Source organism: Neopelma chrysocephalum, unplaced genomic scaffold (genome assembly GCF_003984885.1).
Source record: "Neopelma chrysocephalum unplaced genomic scaffold, ASM398488v2 Primary Assembly neopelma1_84, whole genome shotgun sequence".
Taxonomy (NCBI): Eukaryota; Metazoa; Chordata; class Aves; order Passeriformes; family Pipridae; genus Neopelma; species Neopelma chrysocephalum.
In genome coordinates, this window is record NW_020897746.1 from 5,592,149 (window position 1) to 5,613,983 (window position 21,835).

Sequence of the window (21,835 nt, forward strand, 5' to 3'; positions counted from 1 at the left end):
CTCCACGTGCTGAGTTAACGGGGTGAACGCTCCCAGAAAATCAGTGATGCTGCTCTTGCTGCTGTTGTTCATTTTTATTTATTTTATTTTATTTTAGACAACTGCTTTCCATTATAAATAAATAAGGCATGAAGGTTCTCCATACAGTTACAGAGCTGGTAGCCACAGTTGTGCCCACGGCTCTGGGTGTGTCTGGGGCCATGGGGCACCTGGAAATGCAGAGCGTGGAAGAGCAGAGTGGTGGGTGGTTTTGAGGAGACCTGTGGAGCAGGGGTGATTTGGGCATCACACTCCTGCCAACTTACCTCTGTGGTACTCAGCTTAACAAAACAGGGTGGTTTTGGGGGTATTTCTGCATGAATTCCATGGGGATTGGAAGAAAGGTTGCTCCTTGTAACATCAAGGCCCTGGACTTGGGGGATAATTACATCTGAACAGTCTTCCCCCTCCAAAGCCACATTCTCATTTGTTTATCTCAGTGTTGCAGGAGTCCCAGCTGTTGGCCCAAGACTTTGGGATTTAAGCTGGTGAAAATAGAATCCAGATGTAGCTGATAGTTTTCTCCAGGCAGGTAAGAACAGGGAGCTTACACTGAACTGTTTTTGTGGCTCAGTGCTCAGGGTGTTGCCTAAGCTGTAATGAAATGCTGCTTCTCTGCCTAAAACACGTCTGACCATATGAGGCCAACATCTAGTTCATGAAAACTGGAAACTGGTGATTCCTGAGACTGCAGTGGCCTTTTGGCTGTGTGTTTGCATGTCTGTGGAAGCAAAAGTGAGGATATTTCAGTGCTGGAAAGGGAGATGGAACACGAGAGGCGACAGCCTTTGGAGAGTGTCTCAGCCAAGGGAGATCATTTTCAGCAGGAAACTGAAATCTGTCCTTGTGGCTGGGGAGATGTTCAGAGCAAAGTGTGGGGTGGTGTGTGATCTGCCAGGGCCAGAGCTCCTGACCAGGGAGATGCTGTGTCCTCCAGCTTGCGTGTGAGTCCCTGGGAGTCAGTTTTGCAAGCCCATGCAAGCTGTGTTTGAGGAATTGGCTATGATGGGACAATGACAACCTCTTGAAGAGCACAGCTGGTACCCAGAGCGTAAGGTGGAAGCGTGTCTCTGACACTGCACTTGTCTAGCTATGGGAAAGCCCTGGTCGCCAAGTTCCTACCAGGCATGGTGTTTCACCTGGGCTGAAATACCAGGGCAGATTTAAAGTGAGGAGATCCCATATGCCACAAGGTCTGGGGAGTAGGGACTGAAACACTGAGCAATGCCGATGGAGATGGAACAATCAGTTTTATGCTTCTCTTCAAGTTTTTCCAGTTGCAATGAGCTTGCATTGTAAAGAGCTGAAAAACCTGACTGATTAGAGAATGGCTTAAATTGCAAGACCATACTGCCCTTTGGGAGAGGGGAAGGCAGAGACTGAAGTCTCTTGGGTTCAAGCGTAGGTTCTTAGCCATAAAACCACAGTGGAGGGCTGGGCTGCTGTGCTGGGGCAGCCCCTAAAGTTCTGATGGCTTTTTGTTTCACTTTGAAACGCTGTGCTCCAGCTGTGGCAGGACACTGGAGGACATCCAGGCTTTTGCTTACAGATAATTGGGCTGCAGGACAAGCTGGAAAGGGGCAGAGGAGGTGACTGGTTTTCCTTTTTTCGTGTTTTACATTGCTCTTGTGATATCTGGCAGCGGCAGTAACTCATGCAGAGATCCGTCATGTGGTTTCTGAAATCCTCTAACTACAATGTACAATTGTCCCAACGAGTTGTCTGGAGCCCAAACTTAAAAAACGTGAGTTGAGTCTCCGGGACGTTTCCTCGCTTGCAGACCTCTCGAACCTTCAAAGCAGAGGGGCCACGTGGCGTTTCCTGGGGCTGAAGAGAAGACGTGGCTGCTGCAATTGCACGTGGGAGAGTTGCGGAGAGCCAGGGACTCATTTGCTGCTCTTGTTTTTCACCTTGGTGGCGTTGATGTCTGCTTTTGTCTTCTGGATGCGGGAGAAGATCTCCTTAAAGAGAGCCTTGTATTCTGGCTGGCTCTGCTCCAGCCGCTTGTCCACGGCCTCCACGTGTTTGCTGATGGTCTTCTCCATGGTTTTCCGCTCCTCCAGCTCGTGTGCCTCCCCTCGGAAGTCCCTGAAGGAGCTGTCTCGGGAGATGGGCCGGGACGTCTGGACCCCCGCGTGGCGCACGCTGTCCTTGTGCTGCCGGCACTTGCTCAGGAGCTCCTCGTACTTCTCGAGCAGGGCGTGGTACTGCTCGTCCACCTCCCGCAGGATGGACATGCCCCTCTTGCGCACGTTGTTGGCGTGCAGGGTGTAGTTGCCCTCGTGCCGGCTCACGGCGTCCTTGGTCACGATGGCGTTCAGGGCCGTGTCGCTGCAGCTCTTCCGGACGGGGTGGTTCGGGGACGGTGTCATGGATGTCTCGTGGCTTTTCCCTCCCTCCTCCTCGGAGAGGTCGATGTAATCTGCCTCCGGGGCGTTGTTCAGCGGCTCGAGGAGGGCTTCGGACAAGTTGTCCTCTCTGCTGAGCAAATACTTCTTGACTTGTTTCATCTGCTGCAGCTCCAGGAGCTCTGCCTCCAGCTCCTTGATGCGCAGTTTGCAGTTCTCCATCTCGCACACTCGCTGCTCCAGGTCCGAGTACTCCTGAATAACAGAGGTGTACTCACGCTCCACCCTCTCCTTCCGCTGCTTCTCCTGGTTGACTTGGGACCTCAGGGAGTTCACCATGGCTTGGAGACGCTCGTTCTCCCTCTCCAGTGGCTTCTGGTTGAACTCTGTGGAAGAGCTGTGGACCTGGAATGCGTCCTCATACCTGAAAGAGAGGAAAGATCCTTGAGAGATTCTGACCGAGTGACGGTTCCATGAGGGACTTGTTGTGTCTTATTGTCATGTAAGGAATTCCACTGATGCCCAGAAAGGACTTAACCTGAGCTCGTGGAGTGAGATGTGCCACCTCCGTGTGCCAGGAGACCACAAGGTGTGGCTGGGGTTCTTCTGAACACAGAGACCAGCCTCTGTCCCAGAGAACCTGCAGTTTTATTTGACAGCAGTAATAAAAGACAGGAGGGAAATGAGACCCTAAATGGTAAGAGACTCATGGGGTTAACGGAGAAGCCACCAACATTGCTGTGAAGCAAGTATGAATGTTCAAGTGCTACCAGCCTGAGCTGAAAGTGGCTGGCTTTGGGTTTTTCCTGCTGGAGTTCATCAGCTACTCACTTAATCTGCCAACAACCCCAAATCCCAGCCAGCCAAAACCCAGAAGCACACGAGTTGCTGCCCTGTGCACCCCTGTGTCCGGGAGATGCTCCAGAGGGAGTGGGAGAAGATTTATACAAGGAAGGCAGAGACTTCTGACAGAGTTTCGCCTTCTTCACTACCTGGGAAGTGATAACAAGCACTTCCCCCTTCTGTCATGTTGCTGTTGGGAATTCGGGTTTTCCTCTTCAATGAAGCGCCCATGGCATCCTGTCTGTTTAGAACAGATTGGAAAAGAGCAGGCTCTGTGGCTTCCCCTGGGAGGCACAGCTGTGGTGGGGGGTATTGAACAGATTTCAAGGCACCGAAGGGCAGCCTGACCTTCAGAGCCAACTGTGGAGCTGCAAGTGGAACCAAGGTCCCATGGCATGGGGGGGAAAGTGGGATTGGGGGACTGGGGGGTAAAGAACCACAAAAACATTAAGTGGATTTTGCTGGGGGTTAGGTCATGGCCTCATAAACATTCCCATTGCTGCTGCAGTGAAACAGTCTTTGGTTCATATCCTCTGGCAGAGGGTGCTTTCAGTAACAAAGTTTATCGATTGCTTATCTATTTAAAGAAGCCTCTACTGCGGACAAAGCTGAGCAAGAAGTGCCCTCACGAGGTCAGTGAATTAACACAGTGGCCGGGTTTTAAGGAGGATTAAGGCTGCAATAGTGCTAAAGGTGCTGGTACAGCACCTGGCAGCATGTGGTGTGTCTGAGTGTGTGACTGGTGCTCCTGGGGTGTACTGGAGTCACACAGCACAAAATGCACCACCTCAGCTGGTTTCAGAGAGCCAGAGGTGCTGGTGCTGTGCTGGGAGGCAGCCGGGAAGGGAAAATAGGCTGTGCTTGTTTGGGAAGGAAAGCATCACTCTGCTGGGATCATGAAGGCTCTGCTTTGCCAACACCACTTCAGTTGGGTGGGTAGGAGAGAGGGACATCCTCCCTTAGTCTCCAGCTGTGGGTTTCAGGCTCTGAGGCACAGCCTCGACTCTGTGGGGCTGTGTGTGGGTTTCTGTGCACCCCCAGAGGGGCTCACCCACTGCACCCCCTGTTCATGGGCAGAGGAGGAGGGGAGAAGGTTTGAGGGGCTGCTGAACCCAGGGCTCTGTACCTGGGGCTGGAGCAGAGCTCCTTAAGGCAGGGGAAGGTGTGGATGGTTCGGCGCCGCTCCCTCTTCTCCCGCCGGATGCGGAGCTGCTCCAAGCTCCGCATTTCCTCCACCTGCTTCTGCAGCTCCTCCACTTGGTTCTGCAGCCCCTCGATTGTTTCTGTCAAGCTGCAGAGAGAGAAGTCAGAACACAGGTGAGGAGTCAGGCACTACAGGATCCTGAAAGGTGTTTTTTTCCCCCACAGAGAAAGCCAGACTAGGGAAGGTGCTTCCGGTTGCCAGCATGTGCCCTGGGAGCATGACAGCACTTGCTTTTTGTGGCAGTGGCTGGGCTTTCTCTATGTGGTCACTCTTGAATGGGGGTGATTTATAGAAAGGAGGGGGGGATTGATTTGAGACCTTCTGTCCTCAAATCAGTCGCTGAAACAGTCTCCTCTGGGATGTAAGCACTATCCTGAATCTCTCTCCTCTGAAAACAAGCATCTCTTCCCCTTGTTTACCTTGTAGAGGTAAACACAGAGATTGGGCAGAGAGTTAGTTTTGTTCTGGCTGCGAATAGTTTGTAAAACTCTGCTCTGAAACTCCCTCTCCACATAGCTGTTTGCAAATGAGGCTGCCCTGCAAGGACATGGCTTAGGGTGTTGTTTCTAGGGATGACCTTGATCATGGGCTTGTTTTAGGAAAGAAATATTATTGATAAACTGGTGTTTCAGCAGGGACTAGCCAGGGTTTCATTAGATGCTGGATCTGTGCCAAATGTTTCTGCTGGGCTGTGTGCTGGGGACCTCCCTGAAATGATTATATGCCTCTTCAAGGAAACTCATCTGAGGAGGGGCTTCTGTGCCTCTTTCCTGGCAGCTTCAGACACTCCTTATCCAGCCCTCATCCCAGGGGTGTCTGTGGTGTGGCTAACTCCTGCTAACCAGCATTGCTGCAATGCACTTGTGTGGTAAATAGCTCCAGAACTGGACTGATAAGAGAATGGCTCAAATATCAAGGACAGGCTGCACTTTGGGGCAGGAGAAAGGTGAGGTGAAGGGCTCTCGGTACAGCATCACTGTGGTGGGAGGAGGGCAGGCTGTACCACTGGATCTTCTGTTGGGAAGTCTTGCTTTCCAGCACGAGTTTCTGGTTAGCCAGCTCCAGGTCCCGTGCTGTCAGGTCCAGCTGCTCATAGACTTTCGCGTGCTGTTCGTTCATCTGCCGCAACATCTCCAGTTGCTTAGTCAGGTACTGCAAGAAAAAGTGAAGCATAAGCAGTCCACAACCAAAATCCAGGTTGTTTCACAGGCAGAAATTCCTACAGCCTTTGCTTCCTCTGATAAATGTGTTTTGTGATTCTGCCTGGGTGAAGCCTCTTCCACAGTTGAAATATTCATCCCCCCTGCCCACTGTAAATAGTTTTGTGTCTAAAATAGGACTGAACTTCCCCTGCCCTCTGTGAAGGGCACTAACCTCAATGTCTCTCTATTCAGCTGCTTTTTTATTCCCAGTACCAAAGGAAGATGATATCCCTGAGACCAAAAGTTGACTGAAATTGGCCAGTTGGTTACTGGATTGTCTGACAGATCGATTGCAGAAGCTGTGTTTCTGTGGGGATTCAGGCTAAAACTCTGAGTCTGTGAAATGTGAGGAGACCTGTGATTTCTATGTGTTTGCAGACCCTTTTCTGTGAGTTCGCCATTGTAAGATTTTATCCTGCAAAGACTGGGAGAGCAGCATCTACCCAGTTGTTCACTCTCAGCTGGGACCAGATCCCAAATCCTACGGTGGACCTGCTCCTGAAGGGCTGCTGGAGGGGGAATGGCTAAATCCATCCACCAGTTCCCTTGAACATTAGCTGTCAGATCCCTGCAGCATCATGTGCTGTTCTTGTGAACTCGCAGCCCTCCTCTGCCCTGTGTCCTTTTAAATCAGGGGGTGTCCAATCTTTTTCAACTCACAGATCCCTAGAAGTTTTCCAGTGGATGAAAACCCTCCCGGCACAGCAGGTTTAAGCCTCTAAGATCAGTTCTGTGAGCTCTTAGAAATGACCCCAAAGGATGCTTGAAATGGTGGTTTAGATTGCAGCTCTTGGAAAAAGAGCTATTTGATGCCTCTAACAAAGGGGGCTGTGTTTGTGGGGGTGCTGAGGGGCCAGCTGGGAACAAACGCGATTCCGAATAACTGGGATCAAGGGAAAGCTGCAGCAGAGCAAAGAGACATGAGTGTGAAGCCTGGTGGATGGGCAGGGGAAGGCCAAACGTGACCCAGATGCAGCCTGGTGCCAAAATCTGGTGCCAAAATCTTGTGTGCACATCTGGGCAGGGAGTGGGGATGTGAGAAAAGGGAAAATGCCAATTAGTGGGGGACAGGGACCCTCTCCAGGGCTGGGATGAGCTTGAACAGACCTCAGTCCATCCCGCTTCAGGCATGTGCAGAACATCCTTTAACTCCCATGCCTCATGGCACATCCCTTTCTTTCTGCTGGCATCTGAGCTGTTGGCATTGGTGGAAGTGCCCCTTCACTTCATCCTTAGGTGACAGCAGTGGCCCTACCTCGATCTCCTGCACTTGCTCCTCGTTGGTGGTGTACATCTGCTGCAGGGAGTCCTCCAGCTCCTTGTTGCGCTCCAGCAGCGTCTTCCCCAGCTCTGCGGCCAAGTGCAGGTCTGAAAAGCAGAAGGACAAAGCTGCTGTGGTTCCCATGGCTCCACAGGTGGGTGTGGTGGGATCCCCCCCCCAAAATGATGCCGGATCAAGCTCAACGGCACATTTTGCATGGTGCTGGTTTTACTGGTACATTTTGTCCTGGATGCAGGACTTACAGAACACACAGGATCTGGGATCTTTGCTGGGCTACAGGAGCAAGCAGAGGCCAAGCTCTGGACTCTGCAATTCCTCCATGCAACAAGGATTTGGTGCCTGGTTGGCTGCAAAACCCTCCTGCACACTGTGTAGCCAGGATCAGGCCCCTGGGGCTGGGCTGTGGCAGGAGCTCAGCACCTCCATCCCCTACCACCAAGAGCTGAAGGGCTGAAAGGGACTCAGCATCCGTCAGAATGAGAGCGAGGGTTGGTAAAGCCCTGCGGGGCCCTGGGGCTGCTCCGTAAATTATATTATTATCTCTAACGAAGGGAGCGCCTTGCCTACCCTGTCAGCCTCCATCCATCACCCACTAATAGACTGACAGGAGTAATAAAGCCACGTGTGGCCCGAGGGGGCTGGAGGCACCTCCCAGATGTGCCGCCCCAGCAGCACCGGGGTCTGCAGCTCTCCCCTTGGGGCAGCTCCAGGGGAAGGACAAACCCCTTTTGTGTTCACTCTCTGCCACCTCTAAATGCCCTTAGGAAGTTACTGAAATAGTTGGACTTCAGGAAAAGTGCAGGGAAAAGTAGATGTTGGCAGTGTAGTTGGCTTAAAATGCTGGTTTTGCTGCTGCTGGGTAAAGTTAAAGGCCCCAGACCCTGTAAGTCCTGTGTGGGCCAAAGCTTGAGCACACAGGTGATGCTGTTTGTGGGGCTGGGATGGCACAGTTGTCTCTGGGAACAGCCTTTGCTTTCACAGGAATTACTTGTCTTCTTAAAGCCTGACCTATGGTCACATGGGTTTCACTTTTCCTGTTGCTTTTAGAGGTGAATTAACGGCTCCTACAATGGCAGACTGAAAATCTGACCTTAAACCTTCAAAAAGGTAAGGAAACAGGTCCTGGTGTGTGTTATTGCTCTCTCTCCAGTATGGTAATCATGCAGTCGTAGGTAATTAAGGAGTGACAATCCTGCAGTGTGTGAGGGGACTGGGTTCTCCTGCCCTGGCATTTTCTCACCCTGTCATAATGCTCCTCTCTAGTCTGCAGCTAATGATGTGTTTTGCAAAGGCCCTGCCCGGGCTGCAAGCAGCTAAAATTTCTTCTAGTGGCTAATTTGGCCATGCAGTTGGTTGGGAAAGAGGGATAGTTGGTCCCTAAGGCAAGAAGAAGGGGAACCAGGTTGCCAAAGGTGTATTCTGAGCCTGGGAGAAGCCCTGATCTCTCACACATGACAAGGTGAGGCTCACAGTGACCTTGGACACGAGTGCTGTAGTGCTGTCAGTGTTTGGGATGGGGCTTTGCCGATGGATAACACTGTGCTGTGGGACGTGCTGATGTTATTAGTTTGGGTGATGGCTGTGTTTCTTTGCACTGGCTTCCCCAGATGTTTTCCTGCCAACAGCTGCTCAGTGTGTCCTCGAATCTCCTCTTTACCATGGGAATGTTCTCTCCAGCTGTGCCCTGCATTGCAAGCTGTTATTATTAAAAAGGCTGTGACCTTTTTAATTATAATCCTCGTCATTGCACAGTGACCCAGTCTGAGGGCTGCAATCCCAGCTATCCGTGCAATCAAGTTACTTGGCACATTTCCTCATGGACAGACCTCCTTCCACCTATTTGTTTTTTTTCAAGCACCAAATTTCCCTGGTTTATAAAGTGGTCTTGGAAGACTGACTGTTTGCTGCACCAGCTGGGGCTGGGGGAACAACCAGATGCCAGCAGAGATGGAGGATAATTTGTGCCTTTAAGCTGCTTGGGGCTGTATTTATTGTCACCACCACCACCTTGCCAGAGCTGGTGTTGTTGCTGGAGACCAGCACCTTGGAAATCACATCCCTGGCAGGAAGCAGGGCCCTAAAGCAGAGGTGTGTAGTGAGAGGGCTCCCTGCTGTGCTCCAGGTAATGAATCAAGTGTGTCCCCGTCCCTGCGGATTACACCAGTGCTCTCCCACCATATGGCATCCAATTTAATCAGCTGGGGTTGAGTTAAGTGGATTAGGCAGTGCAAGATCCTGCATTGTAATTTAAAGGGCTCTGTCAGCAATAATTTAATGGGGGAAATGGGCAGCGTTTGGGGATGAGTGGGAAAGAGGAAAGAACGGGGCTGAGCTCCGAGAAGGAAATTGATTCTTCGTTTCCATTTTGAGCATAAGGGCCTGGGAGACTCCAGGATTGAAGGACATGGGGGAATTGATTCTTTTAATGTCTTTTAACTGCCTCAGCCATTGTCACACATGTACTTCCTCACTCTCTGCCCACCAGCCACTTAAAACATCCTTGGTAGTCCTGTCTCATCCACCCCCTTAAGCCCAAGTCCTCTTCCCCACCTGTTGGTTCCCCCTCGGCTGCGGGACTGCAGGGAGGGAGGGGATGCTGTGTGGAAGTGCTTTAATGTCATCTTTAGACCAGATCCCTCTTGATCTTTGTACTAATTGTGTCTCTGCATGGACTGGGGGACCACTCAGCTCTTCTCCTTGGAGACCTCAGAAACCTGAGGCTGAATGTGAAATTTCACTAAGTTGTTGGGGGGAGGAAGAACTATTTAGGAATTCAGGGATTCTTTCTGCATAGTACTATGGTTTTCCCACAATTTTTTTGTATTCCTCTTTGCTTCTCCACTGTCAGATCAGCCAGCCAGTGCTGAAGGACTTGCCCTAATTTAGCAGATACGCTGATGCCTCCCTTCCCCCTCCCCCAGGGATGCAGGAGGAGAAATAAAGTGGTGGGGAGTGGCTGTGCTGTGTGTCCGCTTGATGTGCCCCATCCCTCCACATCCTGCCTGTGCTGAAGGCACCACTGTGAAATGGCCAGCCTCCAACTGAAAAAACGGGAGCTTTGACACTGCCAAATCCTGTTTGGGAGAGGGCTGCAGATGCAAACTATCCTGGGCAGCACCAGCTTGGTGCCCTCTGGCTCTTGGTACTGCAAGTGCTGATGTGACCGTTCCAATTAACACCCGCCAAGGAGACACCCCGTGTCCCCAAACAAGGGGCTGCACCTAGGGAGCGTTGGAGGGAAGGATGGAGGCTGCATTTTCCTGCAAGCTTCCGTGGGAAAGGCTCCTGAGCAAGGAGGGAGAGGAAGAGAGACCATAAGGTGGGAAGGGAGCAGGAGTTGAATCCAAGCAGGTATAGGGAGCATGGCTGGTCAGTACATCAAGGAGGCACCGTCCTGGAGTTGCAGAGATCAGCAGCAGCCCAGCAATAACTCTGCTACTTCCGTGTCACTGAGAAGACTTAAAAGAAAAAAATAATCCTAATCCAAAAGCTGTAGCAGGTTGTCTTTGATGGAAAGAGGCTGAGGGACAAACTGCAGGGATTCCCCCATGTATTCCCCCAAGGCACATCTGTGGCAGTGCTGGTGCGGGCAGATGTTCCCTGCATGGGGCTGTGGCAGAGCTGGGAGCTTCCTCAGCCTTGCAACGAGGCTCAAAGAGGATTTGGAGCTGTTTCTGCCTTCTCAGTGCTGGCCTGCGTCTGTTAGGGCAGAGCACTCTGCCACATTCCGCTCTCTGAAGGGTTTTTTTGCCCCTCAACACCTCCTGGTTGTGACTTTGGGGGAGCGGAAGGCTGCTGCCGGGCAGGGGGTGGTTTCGGCTGCTCTCGGCACGATGATGATCCGGGAGCTGTTCAGCCGCTCCTCGTAAATACGGCTTTCTGGAGGAAGCCACCATCTGGTGCAGCTGCTTTGGGCTTTCCCCCCCTTCATCTCTCTCGCATTGAGGGATTCGTGTGTTTAGGCTGCGACAAAACACGCCCACTGCTCCGAGGGACGCTGCGCTTGGCTCCTCACCTTTAGGAAACCAGCCCTGTCCCCGGCCGGCAGCTCACAGGGGGGACAGAAGTCCTTTGCTTTGTGGTGCTGACAAATGGGGGTTTATGGCACGTGGATTTGCAGGTCCCTTTCAGCTGAGCGTCCATAAAGGAATTACTTGGGGTCCCTTCCTAAATGTGGGGCTGTGGAAAGGGCTGCTCCTCTCCCGTGCTGCACATGGTGAATTAACCTGCTAAAGAGCAGGGAGGAAGGCAAGGAGAGCTCTGGTGTGGAGGTCTCTGGAGTAAGTTCAGGGTGCTTGTTAGCTGATGGATTGGTAGGTTGAGAGTTAGGAACTGATGTTTAATGCTGTTGACGTTAAATTTAATTGCATTTGCTGTCTGCTCCATTACACATGGGTACTTAGAGTCAAGGGTAGGTGCAATTATTCCTTTCAAAATCTAAATAAATGATACTATGCTGGTTTACCCCAGGGTAGGGTACACTTGCTACTCATTTATTTTCCTTCTTAGTTGCAAGGGATTGTGCTGTCTTGATATATTACAATGAAGATCAGCTTTTGTGTATCACTGCTGCTCCATGGCAGGTGATGGAGGCCATCTATGTACTTTGCCCACCATTGCAATGGAACATGTTGGGGTGCAGGGAAGTCAGTGCTATCTGACAGCATCTTGCAAACAACCTGGAAAAGCCTTTTCAACATGCCCATTCCATGGATGACAGTGTTTCCCAAGGCCAGGCAGAGCTTTCAGTGTCGCCAGTGTTACTGCTGAGGTGTGGATTCTCCATCCCTTTTATACTGGTGTAACTCAGGCACTGCTGCTCAGTTCAGCTTTGCACCTGGAGTTCTGTGTGGCATTTTTTAGAGGATCTGCTATTTTGGTATAATGGGATGTACCAGGGTTTGCTTTGCAGAGCAGCCCAATGCTGCAGGGGGTAAAAATGCCTCTGTTAGGGCTGGGTGAGAGCAATGGGGGTTGTGAGCCCCTGGCAGCACAGCCACCTCCTTCTTCCTCTCCTTATTCCAAACTGTGGCTCTCACTGGGCTGAGCTGATGTTGGTCACACTGGCATTTGTTACTCTAATGAGATTTGCTGGATTTCCTGCCTCGTTTTTTCTTCCTTTTCTTTCTCTTGTGTAATCTGTTACATACTCCTGGGCTATCTTTGGCTTTGGAAGTGTTCCTGGTGGGGGGAAGTTCAGGTGGTGGCAGAGAGGTGGTTTGCAACGGGTCAAGGCAAGCACAGTGCACTGAGAACAGCTCCCTCCATGCTATCTCGAGTACCCTGAGCAAAAGTGGCACCACTAAGGAGTGGAAATCCCTGTCAAGGGGCTCAGGGGTGCACTGTCTGTACTGTGCTGTGCTGCAGAGAAGCCCTCCAGCTCTCTCAGGCCCTGCTGCTCCCCTCCTTTCCTCCTGCATTTTTCAGTCCTATTCAGTATTTCCTTTACCAGCTCTTCTTTTTTTTATTCTTCTCAGATGCTTATCAGGCTTTTTAGATTTAATTGATACTCACCTTTTCCTTCTGCCCTCATATCATTCTGTACCCCAAAGGCTCCCCTATGTATTAATGCTTGAGACCCAGGGTGGTCACCTCTGCTTATAAGCTGTTTGTTTCTGCATAAACACATACACAGCAGTCCCATCTCTGTGCCCACAGCCATCACTGTGCCTTTTGCCAAGTTGTTAGAGCATGAGAACACAGAGGATGTTATTAGACCATGGTTGAGGCCCCATCTGCGTCTTTCCCTGCTGTTCTCTTATCTAAACAGCCTTGGTGCCTGTGTTTGCCTTGTAGGCTAAAATGGTTTCAAAGAGCTCAGTGACTGGTGGCTCCGAGGCTCTGGTAGTGCACCTGGATCAGAAAATGTCCTAAATAAATAGACACAAATGGGGTTGTTGAGGAGAAGCAGTGATAAAAAAGGAGGGAGAAAGGCAGCCAGTGCTTTCCTGCGTGTGCTCCTCCCCCGGGCAGCAAAGCTCCAACTAATTAATTATGTTGGGACGCAGAAAACCGTGAATAGAGGCTTTTACTCTTTTAGAGCTAAAGACACAGACATGTGGATTGCTGCCATGTGGCAAACTCCTCTGCCCTGTGTGTTTTGGGGGCAGGAGGTTGTAGCTGACCCAGGATGGACAAGGAGACTGAGCACCAGGGAGACACTGCATGTTGTCTGCTGCTGCAGCACAGTGCTGTGCATGTGCAGAGCCCCGAGCAAAGGCGACCTGCAAAGGACAGGTCAGTGTGCTCACGTGGCAGGAGCAGCACCCACAGCAATGGGCTGCCACAACCCTGGCACATCTCCAGCCCTGCTCCTGCTCACACAATATATTCCCCTACTCTGAGCCATTCCCAGCCAGCTTGGTGTCCTCTTGGTGTCCTCTTGCTGGGGGGAGGCAGGTGGAACCACCGATCCTGAGTGATCTGGACGCTCAGGGAGCCACCAAGTTCCAGCACAACGGTCACTTCCAGCTGCAGCAGCCCCCAAGACCACAGCCAGCACTGTGGCTGCTGATTACTCCTGTCTGCTACTTCTGATGTGCCAGAGGCATGTAGGTACAGAGTAGACCCTTCTTCCACAACCATGTGTTACAGCTAAAGAGAACAGCCTGACCCTCTGCAGCAACACCAAAGTCCTGCCCATCTCTTCTTGGCTTTGAAGAGAAGTGTATCACCTTGCAGGCTGCTGCCCTGCTACTGCTCCCTTCCCACCCACTGCTGGGAAGTCTCAGAAGCCCTGTTTGTTCAGGTACTCAGCTCACAGCCCAGCTACCTTGTGCCTGGCTATTGGCAGGAGTTGGAGATGCTGCCCAGGTGGGAAGAGCTCCTGACCTCAGGTGAGTAATGGGTGCTGTTGTGGAGCTACACAGGAACAGCACAGGGCTGTTGCCTTCCAGTCTGAGTTTGCAAGGAAATGGAGTGAGTAAATACTTGACTACTCTCAAAATGGTGTTGTTTATGTCTATCACTAGCCCTGAGCAGGATGCAGGGCAATGCCTCTTTCAGGGGCCCTGCACCAAAGCCAGTGTTCCTGAAACAGCTCTGCTGCAAAGACTGATACTGATGGGACGTGCTGCTCCTTGCTTTGCCTCCTCCTGCAGAGACCAGTGCTCACTCATCACCTCCCAGTCCAAGTGTCTTCCCAGGACCCAACACTTGTTTGTGGACCAAGAAAACTTGGAGGATGGCATGATCATGTCCTCCAACTGCTGTTGCTGCAGCTGCACAATTGGAAGAGGTCAGCAGGACCTGGATATTACACACTCAAAGGACTGAATTCTTCAGGAAGGAGACAAGTGAACTAAGCAGGGCCAGGGCAGCTGTACTGCACATTGGATAGAGTGACTTCCCAGAAGGCTGCAGAGGAACAGGCTGTTTAAACCATTAAAATAACTGTCACTTTTTGGAGAGGAGATTTACAACTGTTTGTTAAATACACATGGAAAAATCCCCCAAAAACAAAGTGTAACAAAATCCCTTTAAAATTCCCAGCTGTGCAAAGAGCAGCAGTTGTGTAACATCTGGTCTCATTCCTTTGGGGTATTTTGTCTTGGGGATATTTTCCAAAATTTTTGGCCCACATGCGTGTTTTTGGGCAGGTTAAGCAGGAGCTTTGGGAGCCCTAATGATGTGCTCGTTGTGAGCACACAGATCTGTCGGAACAAGACGAGGTGGGAATTTAGCACTGTGCTGCTCTGGGACAGGCCTTTTGGGAGAGGAGATGGAGTGTTTGGGAGTGAGCGAGCCGTGCGTTATCCTGAGCGCTGGCACTGCTTTTAGCAGGAGCAGGATCGGACCCTGGAGCTGTCACAGCTCTCCGAGGTTCCTGACTGTCACACTGAGTCAGTGCATCTGCCCTGTCACCAGCCAGCGCTGGCTGGTACAGGAGAAAAGAAAGAGGATTGGAAAATGCCTCTGTGTGCAGGGTGTTAGCGGCCGGTGCCTTGGCTCCCAGTCCCTCGGGATCAGGGCTACCGGGGGGAATGTCCTTCAGGACTCTGAACATAAATCCTTCGTGCATGGCCTTGCCAAGGAGAAATGCCACCGTTAGCTGATTGTTTCAGGATGGGAGATATGGAAAACTCTGATTTTGTTGGGGTTTCTTTTTTTCCTTTTCCAGCTAATTTCTAATTCTGCTCCCTCCCACAGCTGGAATTATGTGCCTGGGGCTCAGCAGATGTAGAAAGGAGCTTCTGTAAGAGACCAGGAGGGAGATCCTGGAAGTTGCTGTGTGGGGTTTTCATTTATGCCTTCATATAACAGGGGAATTTTTACTCCAGGAAAATACGTATGTACTTACATACATACATACATACACACATACATACACATATATATATATAAATTTTTACTCCTTCCCAGATTTGGAGGCTCTCATCCCTTCCTCAGACTAACATGTCATCATATTTCCTTGTCTTCTGTGACTTTCCTGTTCCCTCTTGTCATTCCCAAGCAGCTCAGCAATTAGTCACTGAAAACTTTCCACTTCCATAAGCTACCTGCTGTACTGCACTGCTAAATAAGTAAGTGGCTCAGCTACTGCAGGCAAAGCTCTGACCTTCTGGCTTGCCTCTGGGGAGGGAGGGTGGTGAGTTAACTGCTGTGCTCCTGGAGGACAGGAAATCTGTGTGCCTTGTACCTGGACTGCTGGGATAACTGCATCAGGAGCGGCAGAATTTGGGGTACCACCTGCTCGCCAGCACAGTGAATCCTTTGGGAAAGCTGACAGCGGGTTGCAGTGCTTTGGACCACCCCACGTGGGCTGGGTGATGCAGGAAACAGGCAGGTCTGGGCGTTAGTGGGTGCCAGCACTGATCCCCTGGGCTCACCCCAATGCCAGGACTGGTGACCCTGTGTCTTTACACGGATGAGTTGGGAGCGGTGCAAGCTCAGCACCTTGTGTCATTTTCCTTCTTAGCAATCAGATGCTTGGCAGGACGAGGAGGAATTAAAATAAGATCCTTAAATCTGGAGACCTTTAGAGGTTACATCCGCAAAGTCCTAAGCCTGCATTGCAGATGGTTTGGCCCAAAAGTTTCTGTGGCTGCCCAGGAGGAGAGGACAATCTGTCTCACAGGGGCAATGAGGTGATGTGCTGCTTCTTGCACTACCTCTGGTCCTGCTGCCTGACTTAGAGCAGCAAGAGGCCATTTATTGGCATGGGAGAAATCACCCCACATTTATAGAATATGCTGAGTTGGAAAAGACACATCAGGATCGAGTCCAACTCCTGGCCCTGTGCAGGACACCCTGAGAATCCCACTATGTGCCTTAGGCTACCGATAGGTCCAGAGATCATAAGGGTGGCTTTTAAAGGCCTCCTCTTGGGCTGCACTCTGCTCTTTGGTTGAGACCTAAATGCTGGCAGGGGGACAGGGAGGCTGGGAAGATCAGGGAATGTGGTGGGGTAACTGCAAGGAGAACTCATCTTGGGAGATTGCTGCGGGGGAGTTGAAGGCTGGAAGTGGCTGGCAGAGCTGCTAGGTCTGTTTGGATCCAGATGCAATTGAGTTGGCACACAGCCCTCCTGAAGACAAATGCTCCTGATGAACAGAAAAGGTGTCCCCACTTATCTGCAGCTCAGAATCTCTAATTTTAGCTCATTCATTCTCTTGAGGTCTGGCTGCATGTCCGCCCTGTGCACAGGGTATGATGCAATTGTACCCACATCATCAGTTCTCAACAGCTGGAAAAAGGTTCACCAGCACTGTATCCTGGTTTTAATGCTTAGAGGCACAGCCCATGGAAGGTGAGGCTGTGGCTGAACTAAAGCAGCACTGATATCTATTCATGCTTACAAAGCCTGGCAATAAGCTAAGTCATGCTACCAAGCAATCAAAGCTCCATTTTCACCACTTTCCTCAAATCTGAAAGACTTCCCAGAGAGAACATCATAAGAAAGAAACAACTCAGAGGACACCACTACTGTTCCCATGTCACTGCTGAGTGCCTGACTGGGATTTGAGTCTCTGCTTCTATGTGCTAAGGCATCTTGATGCAATGCCTTGAGCCACACAGGGTTACAGGGTGCAGGAAACAGGGAAAGGAATCTGAAAGGCATCAGCTTCATTTGAACGAGGTTAGAAGGGCCTTGATGCTGGGGACCAGATCTTGCTACTTCCAAGGCATGTGGTGGATGCAGCCAGTCGCTGTGGACATTTTAGGAGGGAAGAAGAGTGACTGGGGTTTATTTTCTTGAAAAAATTAGTTACTTTGTCAAGGTGAAGCTCTATGGAGGGTGAGGAGGAAAGTAACAGGTGCTCGGTGTGGAGCTGGAGGCATGATTTCTGCTGTGGTGCTAAAATGGTTAATTAACATAATCATCACAGAGCTCCCAGTTAAGCCATCTGTTGCTTAGCAAACAGTTTTGGATGTAAATGTAATAAATATTTGATGATGCTGTGAAATGACGATAAAGGCCCAGGAACCAACTGGTTCACAGAAGAACCTCCTCTGCTCTCCTAGCTTGGGTTGTTGCTTGTTTCTCCCACCCCTCGCTCCTAAGGAACAGTCTTTAAGCCTCTGCTTTTGTCCTCCGCCCTCCTGGCGCTGCTGCCAGCGTGGGTTTCTGTGCGACCCCGGGCTCTTGGCATGCCAATCCTCTTAGCAATGCTGGCCTACAACCGCCTCATAATCACGCCACGCTGGATGTCTTGTACTGTACTTCCACCCCCCATTTCCAAACCAACAGCTCCACGGCTGTGCTGTCACCAAAGACCTCTGGGTAGTGCCATGGCTGTAAGGCAAAGGCACAGTGTATGTGGACAAGGTCTACCACTGTCCTTCGTGATGCTTTGTGCATCATGCAAATTAATTATGGTTGTAATTACCCCGTAGGACCTTTCCAGTTGGCTGATTTCAGTTAAAGCCTTCCCCCATCTCTCCTTCTGAGTTTGTGCAAGCCTGTGTTGCCCCCATTCACACAGGAGGCTGCAAGCCCGCAGCTGGGCTTTGTTTTGGGTCTGTGTTTTCCTCCAGTCCTGTATGTGCACAAAGGTGGAGCCCATTCCCAGCATCAGTCCGTTGTCTGGAGACAGTCATTCTGCATTTAGGCTGCTGGGACAGAGCTGGGAACCTGGCCCTGCAGTGGGAAGGTGGTTTTATTGTTGTGAGCCAGTTGTACAGTGCCAGTGCTGACTCATGAACCTGACACCAGGGACAGTCTTAGGCTAAAAATCAATTGGTCCCACGTTGTTCAACACTCCCTATATTCATCCGTAGTTCTGCTGTTCCTCAGCCTGTGTCCCGCCCCTGGACCAGTGCCCAGGCCCCTTGTGAGCCATGGGAAGACGTCACCCAGAAATGTGAATTTCTGAGCAGTCAAAGGCTGCACTGTTTATCCAGCTGATAGTTCCATCTCTGTGCTTTGCCTGGGTTTAATTTGAGCGTTGTGTTTCAGAGGACAGGGCTCAGTATCCCGCTATTCATATTTCCTGTTCATTGAGAAATTTGGGTTAAAACCCAGCTGTGACAACCCCTGGAGGGCTGGTTATCATTCCTTGCTGGGCCCTTGCCCTGCAGCTGAAGTTGTGTAAACTTTAAATCATGACATAATGTACTGGAGCGATGCTGGGCTGAGGCACTGCAGCTGGATCACAAATCCCTGCTGACAGTCAGCTGGGAAAAGCAAATATAAAACTGTACCTATAGTGCAACGTGCCAGAGGGGCACTGCGTTTTGGTAGGAATGATTTTTCCCTATGCATTGAGAAATCAGTTTAGTTCATTCCTGGGCCACTGGCCTCAAATGGGACTTTTTCCAGTTATTTACTTACTGCGTGTTGACTCAAAATATTAAGATAAGCAAATTATATTTAAAAAAAAAAGCCCTGAATACCAACAGGCACCAACTGTCCAGCCTGAGGATAAACGTTCCATAGAATTAGACGTAGATATAGTTACTTCAAAGCAAACTACACAAGTGAACATTTATCTTCTAACAAGGCTATTTTTGCTGTTTGAAACTTGGCCTTGATTTTTTTTTCTCCTTTCTAATTTCTCCTGGTTTTATGGCTGATTGGAAAAACCTTCAGAAGTAATTAGGTGACTAAGAAGCTGAAGATCCCTTTGGATTTGGGCTTGGATAGCAGAAGCTTTTGGGAGACACTTTCAGCATCCTCAGCAATACATTATTTCCAATATATTAATTTCTAACTAATGTGCCTGGTAACTCTATCTTGGACTGCTCTGAGCTGAAATCAATGTCATAACTACCCATGTTCGATTCCACCTGCAGCAAGTTTTTTGGGGAACCAGATTCCTTGTGGATGCAAAACACCAAAATTTTTACTGACCTGCTGCTCAGGACAGATCTGGGCTCCCTGCCTCTATCCATCGGGTTTAAACTTTCCTCGGCCAGGAGAGTGGTTTGGAGCAGCAGAGCCGAGATTTACCGCTGCAGGACGAGGCGCTGGCTTTGCCAACCAAATAGGAGTCAAGAGAGAAGGTATCCCACCCTACTGTCCCTGGCGTTTGCCCGCTTCCCTGCCCGCGCATCCCTCGGCTCGCCATCCCTGGCAGCTTGCGGTGTGGCCCCATCCTTACCCTGCTCCAGGTCCTGCTGGTCATACCAGGGCTCCTCTTCCTCGCTCTGAAACTCCTCCATCCTGTCGGCGCTCAGCATTTAGCACCAGCGGCCCGGGGAGACGCGCAGCATCCGCCAAAGGGGCCGCCACCGAACCGCGGAGCGGGAGGGATGCGGGGATGCGGGCAGGGATGCGGGCGGGGATGCGGCCTCGGTGCCCCGGCCGGGCCGGGAAGGGGGGGATGGCACGACGTGGCAGCCGGTGCCTGGTCGCTGCCCCGGCTCTGCGTGCCCTGGGGGGCGGCTTCCTCCTGCCTCCAGGGCCGGGGGAGGCTCCGGAGCGGGGGATGCAGCGGGGACGTGGCGGCCGGGGCGGGGGGGCACGGCTTGCACAGGGCTGGGGGATGCACAAAGGAAGGAAGAGGGCCCGGCGCAGCCAGGCAGATCCTCGCTCCGCAGCTCGGTGGGGACCTCTAGCATGGAAATGCTGCAAGGAAAACCGGCGAGAGGGAAGGGGGAGGCGAGCGAGGCCGGCCTCCTTCTCCTCCTCCTCCTCCGCCTCCTCCACTCCGCCCAGCCCCGCCGCGCACAGCGGACCTGCGGGGAGCGCGGTGCTAAGGTGGGATAACCCGGGCTCCGAGGAAGGGGAGATGCCCCGCAGCCCCCCTGCTCTGACCCTCCGGCTGGGAGGTCAGCCAGGAGCAGGACGTGCGGTTGGGATGCCGCGTCCTGGCCTTGCCGTGGGCTTCGCCGTGACTTTGGGCAAGTCTCGGGACGCCTCAGTGGGGATGTCAGTGCCTTCTCTGCCTTGGTGGGTTTGTTCTTCAAGAAGGGCATCCACCCTCCCTTAGCTGGGGCTGCAAAAGGGGACGCCCCACACAAACAGCCCCACAGCATCACCTCAGTGTGGTGTCTTCCTCCAACTCTGTGTTGTTTTGCACTCCGATGGGAAATCAGTGCTCCCGATGCAAGTTCCTCTCTTAGTTTTGAGCACAAATTCTCGCATCTTTCTGAAGGGTAGAATGAGCTTAAAACTGAGGGAAATGAGGATTTGTAGAGTTCTGAGGAGGAAATGTGTCTGTTACGTACAAGTAAGGTCAGAAAAAACTTGGGATTTTGGTACTTGCTTTTCAGCTCAAGGGAATGACTGTTAAGAGATGGTGGTCTTTCTCCTAGCTGCTAGTGTGGAGTTTGGTCCAAGGAGATTTATTTGTCCTTGTCAGCCCTGGAATCCATCAGAGACTCTAAGATCCAAATGAACTCATGTGACAGTGGGTTTAGATGATGACTTTTTTTTTTTTTTTTGCCTTCTGTGTGATGGAACTCCCTGGATTTATATTTGATTGCATTATCTTGCAGTGGTGCCCACAGAAAAGGCAATATAAGATGTTTACGCAAGAGCAGCAGACTGTGCATCCAGAAAAGATGGGATCTGTGTCAGAAAACTCCGTCCAATCCAGCAGTGACAGGCAGCTGGGAGCCCCTGGATGATTAAAGCCAGGGCTAGTACTCAGCTCTAGTGTACAGCAGCAGAGGAGAGATTAAGCAGGGAGTAAGAGAGAAACTGTAGACTATTCCTCTCCCCTTCTTTCCTCATAGACCTCTCCATCACATATACACATTCAGAAAATTCAGTGGCTGCCTGGGAGGTCATCTGCCTTAATGCAGTTGCAGACCAGAATCAAGGAGTCTCTTTAACTTGGCATTTATAACTCAGCAAAGATAAGCACTTCTGGTGTGTCTGGAAGAAAGCCATCTCTGGGTCCTAATCTTTTTCTAAGCAATTTTAATACAGAAATGGAAAAATCTTAATTTTCTCATGCCTTTTGAAGAGGCATTTGGACAATGCCCTTAAAAACATGCTTTAATTTTTGGTCAGCCCTGAAGTGGTCAGGCAGTTGGACTGGATGATCACTGTAGGTCTCCTCTAACTGAGTTCTTCTATTAAATGTGAAAAATAATTGACTTTGAAAAGTATTCTTTTCCTAACAGTAAATTATTATCATTTATCTGTGTAGTGTAGTAATATTGAGTGAGTGCTTGGATGCAAAGCCCCAGGCTGTTTGGCAGCAAAAGCCAGATTACATGATTTTGTGAAAATATTTTTTCCTGTAGGTTTTTACGAATGTCTCTGATCTGACCTGTCACTTGATAGAATCAAACACAGAGAATTCCCACAGTCTGCCCCAGCTGGAGAGTCAGCACATTGCTTTTCTTTGCAGAACGATTGGAATTACCTCATTTCCTCTGAAGAAAGGAGGTTCGCAGAGCTGAGCACGTGGAATGTAATTCAGGGACACCAGAAAGACCTGCTTGCAGTTCATAGAGCTGCTCAGAGCAGAAAATGGTGACGATGGCTTCAAAGGCAACATGGAATGGCCTCAAACAGCCGCTT

At 50.9% G+C, this 21,835-nt stretch overlaps 1 protein-coding gene across 1 annotated transcript; it reads right to left on the bottom strand.

The window, feature by feature from the left end:
* Positions 1 to 62: 62 nt before the first annotated feature.
* On the bottom strand, positions 63 to 19,896 carry CDR2L (cerebellar degeneration related protein 2 like). Its single transcript, XM_027691776.1, has 5 exons — positions 19,461 to 19,896; positions 6,892 to 7,004; positions 5,438 to 5,586; positions 4,357 to 4,521; positions 63 to 2,811 (listed from the first exon to the last, which is right to left on the bottom strand). Exons 1-5 carry the CDS (start codon positions 19,537 to 19,539, stop codon positions 1,926 to 1,928), a joined length of 1,392 nt encoding a protein of 463 aa, XP_027547577.1. The 5' UTR covers positions 19,540 to 19,896; the 3' UTR covers positions 63 to 1,925.
* Between the last annotated feature and the right edge of the window lie 1,939 nt (positions 19,897 to 21,835).

Coding starts and splice junctions, on each gene's coding strand:
- CDR2L (XM_027691776.1), bottom strand. CDS start 19,539: ATGCTGAGCGCCGACAGGATGGAGGAGTTTCAGAGCGAGGAAGAGGAG. Junction 5,587..6,891: donor AGCAAGTGCAGGAGATCGAG/GTAGGGCCACTG, acceptor TTTTTCTTGCAG/TACCTGACTAAGCAACTGGA. Junction 2,812..4,356: donor GAGCTCTGCTCCAGCCCCAG/GTACAGAGCCCT, acceptor CCTCTCTTTCAG/GTATGAGGACGCATTCCAGG.